At 45.6% G+C, this 4624-nt stretch overlaps 1 protein-coding gene across 1 annotated transcript; it reads left to right on the forward strand.

The window, feature by feature from the left end:
* Window positions 1–3395: 3395 nt before the first annotated feature.
* Window positions 3396–4589, forward strand: LOC109293133 (putative UDP-GlcNAc:betaGal beta-1,3-N-acetylglucosaminyltransferase LOC100288842; the record flags this gene model as incomplete). The annotated part of the gene is made up of 1 exon (XM_019510943.1): window positions 3396–4589. A coding segment is annotated over one exon (1173 nt), but the record flags the coding sequence as incomplete, so codon positions are not given.
* Window positions 4590–4624: the final 35 nt, after the last annotated feature.

The raw sequence follows: 4624 nt of genomic DNA on the forward strand, positions 1-4624 counted from the left end.
TTTTCTCAGTCACATGCCCACTTCACCCCCATCGCAGAGGTTGTTTGTAACAGTGCTCAAGACAGTCCATGAGCAGAAGGAAAGAAATTCACCTTGTCTAAAGACTTGGAATCCAAATGGCATTTACTCCAAGGAGATGTGGCCCAGGGGTCACTGAGGAGGTCTGAGCATCTGGTGGACCATGTGCTGCAGCCACGCTTCAGCTTCTTGAGACAAACCTCTTCAATGGACTGAGCTCTGGTCCAAGCTCTGGGAACTGTTGATTGCTGATCCCAGCCCCAACAGCAGTCACAAAGGAGGTGGGAAATGCTGGCAGGGGAGCTGCAGTCTTGTGCGAGCGGCAGGGAGATGCAGTGCGCTGGCTGGCCTGACTTCTGCAGTAGGTGCCTGCTCCACGCAACCCACTGGGACAGCTCTTTACAGATGGCCTCGTTAGGCAAAGTGGAAGCCTGCCTCCATGCCAGGGAAGGCAAGGCACAGGCGATGGTCTCCCACACTGTCTAGCATGTTGTTTCCATTGCACTCGTTGCTCACATCCTTGTCAGCTCATGGGGGACTTCAGCACCTCGTCACGGGCACTGACAAACACCCTGGTAATAAACAGAGCAGAGTCCTGGGATTGTGAACAATGCTACAATAGCAAAACGGTACTTCCTACAAAACAGGCATTTAGAACAGAAAGGACAGCTGAATTTGGAGGGATCTTGCTTACTTAAATTAACAAACAAAATAAAACAATTAATTCTACATTCGGTTTCCCCATGGCACAGATCTCGACTGATCCAGCTGCTCTGCACCTACCCTCCCACCCTCCGTGCCACTTCCCTGGGGCCTTTCACTGCCCTTGTGCCAAGACCCTGGAAATCCTTTCCAGCTTTTAGCTGCCTTGCAAGTTCCATGCAAACCAGCCGGCATGGATGGCTTCCTTTCACTGCTTCAGAAACGCTGCCAAAATCAGCGCTCACCCCTGCTGTAACTTCCATCCTTGCCTTGAGCGTCTTTGGTGCTTCCTGCAGGGACTCTTCCAATTCCCCGCTGTTCTGCATCCGTCAGCTCCAGCAAGGCCCACGTGCCATGCCAAGATCAATAAGACAAAGGCTCTGCAACTCCCATCCCTCCAACACTGGCAAGGCTGGACTCTCTTGCAGTCACTGAAATGCAGCCTTTTCTGGAGTGAAACATAGCAGCTCTGCAGCAAGGTACAGCAAAGTGAAACCTCACTGCGAGGACAAAACAGGCAAAATTGCAGGAGTTGGGGGGAATTCAGGCCAGCAGAAATTAAAGGCCCATCCAGCATTAACCAGTTAACCTTCTCTGAGAGATTTCAGACCTCGATGGGCCCCAGCTTACTAAAAAATGTTTCATCCTATCGAATAATCCCTAGTTCATGGGGTCAACTGAGCCTAGGTCTCTTGCCTCTCTGCACCAGCAGCCTCCATGAGGTGCTTTGAGTTTGATGAGGAAGGGCACAGTAAAAGTGTTTGATATAGCAACACCCTGTGCTTCTTCCCCCTGGGTGTTTCATGTCCCCTGGGTGCTTTACATCTCCCTCGACAGATGCCAGGTGTGCTGGTTCAAGAAGGGTCCTTCTATTATCATTTCCACCTGCTCTGGTCACTGGGAAACATGCGGTTCCACAGACCATGGACAGGCAGACAGCTGTGCAGGCTCTGGTGATGTAGGCCCATGTGGCCTACGTTTTTATCTCCAGCCAGGCGTTATTCTAGCCTCACCCGTCTCAGGGCTCTCACCTTTGTTGTCCATGTTGCTCGCCTTTCTGCTCTGCTTTATGACATGCTGCCCTCTGGCGGGCACACCTAAAAAAACAGAACAGAAAAAACCAAAAATGGTGAAGTCTGGCCTAATCGGTTCATGGCACTACACGAGGGTGAGGGTATTCTGAGCCAACAGCACCTACAGCTAGCACCAGAGAAGACGACTAATACATACCCTGTTGCTGCGGTGCCCACGAAGGGGCCTAGAATACCTAGGCATGACAGAATCTTGCAAAGTAGGGTTTGATGTTGTGGAAAGGGTTCAGATTCAGTTTTTTGGATGGTCTGAAGCCAACTGGAAAAAGCAACATGCTGGGGAAAAAGAAAAAAAAAAAAAAGGAAGGTAACAGTAGTAGTTTGAGGTAGAAGATCCTTAGTCATGTGCAGATGACTTCCTGTAAATACAGAAACCCAGGGCACTTCAGCATAAGTCTGCCTTTGGAGTGCAGACCAGGTTTGATACAGATCTCCCTTTGGGCCTCAGAAATTAATAAAGGGAATGGCTAGAATTCCAATTACTTGTGGTTTGTGCAGTTGCAACGTGATCATTGTCCTGGATTGTATTTCCTTTCCCAAGCCAAGCAAAGTGGAAGCCATACAGTATCTGGTTCTGAGGAGGTAACCTTATCTAGACAGACCTGCATACATGCATTGCCTTGCCAGTTTCAGATGTGGAGGTACTTGCTATAAATTTAAAATACATATATGTGATCTTGGAAGGCTTCAGTGATCCTGACTGCTCACAGAATTCATTGGTACCATGCAGGTAAGGGCTTTCTATCAAGTCAGCTAGAGTATACAGACTAGGATTAAAATTCAATTTATTGTAAATGTTGTTATCTCATTTGATCATGACTGCTCTGATTTCATTTGGGAATAGGAAGGTAGCAAACGTTAAGTGTACAGTTAAGCAAAGACTTCAGAAGTACATGAAAAAGTAAGCGTCTAGTACTAAATTCATCCTACGCAATGGCAGTTTATGCTCTGAAGTGGAAATCTAAGATCTAGAATGATCTTCCAAGGTAAATTTGGAAGCTTATCCCAAAGTTAGATTGGGTAAAATAGTAGCAGATATATAATAGAACAGTCCAGAGAGACAGTCAAGATGAAGTGATCATTGTCTTTCATCTCTAATTTCTAAAATTTTGAATGAGTCTTCATAATATGAAAGAAGTGAACAAGTCAAAGAAATTCTCTTTATTTCCTGTTTAATTTAAATACTTTATCAGTTGCAGAATTATTCTGAAATGTCACAATAGTCTGCTGAACCAAGCCTTTAAAGAATTACAGAAATCCTACTGCAGCACAACTTGCAGTGTCTAGCAAATGTGGCACTAGCTAATTAAAAACAGATTCAGAAAATGAAAGAAAGCTGCCAATTTTGCTGGATGCTATTTCCATATATAGAACAGTCGCACAGACACTAAAGTACTTGCAAAATAACTGTCAGACTAATGCTCTTGTACTTGCACTTTCCATCCACTATTTTCTTAGTATAGAAAATAATCCACAGTTTGTTATCTTACAGTTTGTGAATCAAGGTGTTGAGAGGGAATAGAAGCCAGGAGTTCCATTTATAACTATAATTCTTTATAACCAACTTAAAAACTATCCCCCCATCTTCCAAAGTGTGTATCTTTACCATCTGGTACAGGCAGAGGTGAATGTCACTCTTTCCTTCTCCAGGGGACAGTCTGCAGGCTCCGGACCCATCAGTGGTGTTTCATTCTATTTAACATAGTGCTTTTCCATGCCTTGCTCTTTGGAGGAGATCTGCTGGAGGAATACTTTCTACGGTCATTACCTATCACATACACAGATGCAAAGATTCTCGAAATCCGGGAAAAGGCCAGGAAGTTAGACATGGAGCCCCATAAGACCAACATTTCTAAGTCCTACATCATCAGTGGTTCTGAGGCGTGTTCAAACCAAGAGGTATTTCTGCTCACCATCATCTGTAGCAGACCAGAAAACAGGACAAGACGCGATGTCATCAGACAAACATGGAGGAACATGACCAGCATCAGGGGATATGCTCTCCTTACCTTGTTTGCCTTAGGAAAGCCGTCTGCAGAAACCATGCAGCGGGAGATCAACGAAGAGTCTCAAAAGCATGGTGACGTCATTGAAGGAAGCTTCCTCGATTCTTCCAGGAATCAGACCTGGAAGACTCTGATGAGCATGGAGTGGACTGTAACTTTCTGCTCCCATGCCAGGTTCATTCTCTTAACCGAGGAAGAAGTCTTTGTCAGCCTGCCAAGTCTGGTTGAATACTTGCTTAGCTTACGAACACACCTGGAGGATATTTATACTGGGAGGGTTATTCACCAGGGAGTACCTGACAGAGACCCTCAAAGCCCAGGTTTCGTTCCCCTCAGCCAATACCCAGACAAGTATTACCCTGACTACTGCAGTGGGACAGCATTTGTCATTTCCCAGGATGTTGCACGGAAGGTGTTCATTGCTTCCAAGGAAGTGCCAGTCTCGGTGCCTCCGGATGTCTTTGTTGGCATTTGTGCTAAGAACGCTGGCATCATTCCTTTTCACAGCTCCCGATTTTCTGGGAAAACGCACATCAGATACAATCGATGCTGCTACAAATTCATTTTCACGTCTTCTGAAATGGCAGATGATGAACTGTTGCAAGAATGGCAGGAAATAAGCAATGGAAAAGACTGGACTTTACTGGAAACTTATTATCAGCTGGTATCCTGCAAAGTCTTGACCTACTTTGACAAGTTTAAGCATTTTAACATAGATGCAATAAAAGAGGCTTTGCATTTTAGTGATTAGGATGCAACTTCTCTGTGAGGAAAACCGATACTGTAACTCCTAGTGGGGGGGGGGGG

Source organism: Gavialis gangeticus, unplaced genomic scaffold (assembly GCF_001723915.1).
Source record: "Gavialis gangeticus isolate Ggan-Ray unplaced genomic scaffold, GavGan_comp1, whole genome shotgun sequence".
NCBI classification, from domain to species: Eukaryota; Metazoa; Chordata; order Crocodylia; family Gavialidae; genus Gavialis; species Gavialis gangeticus.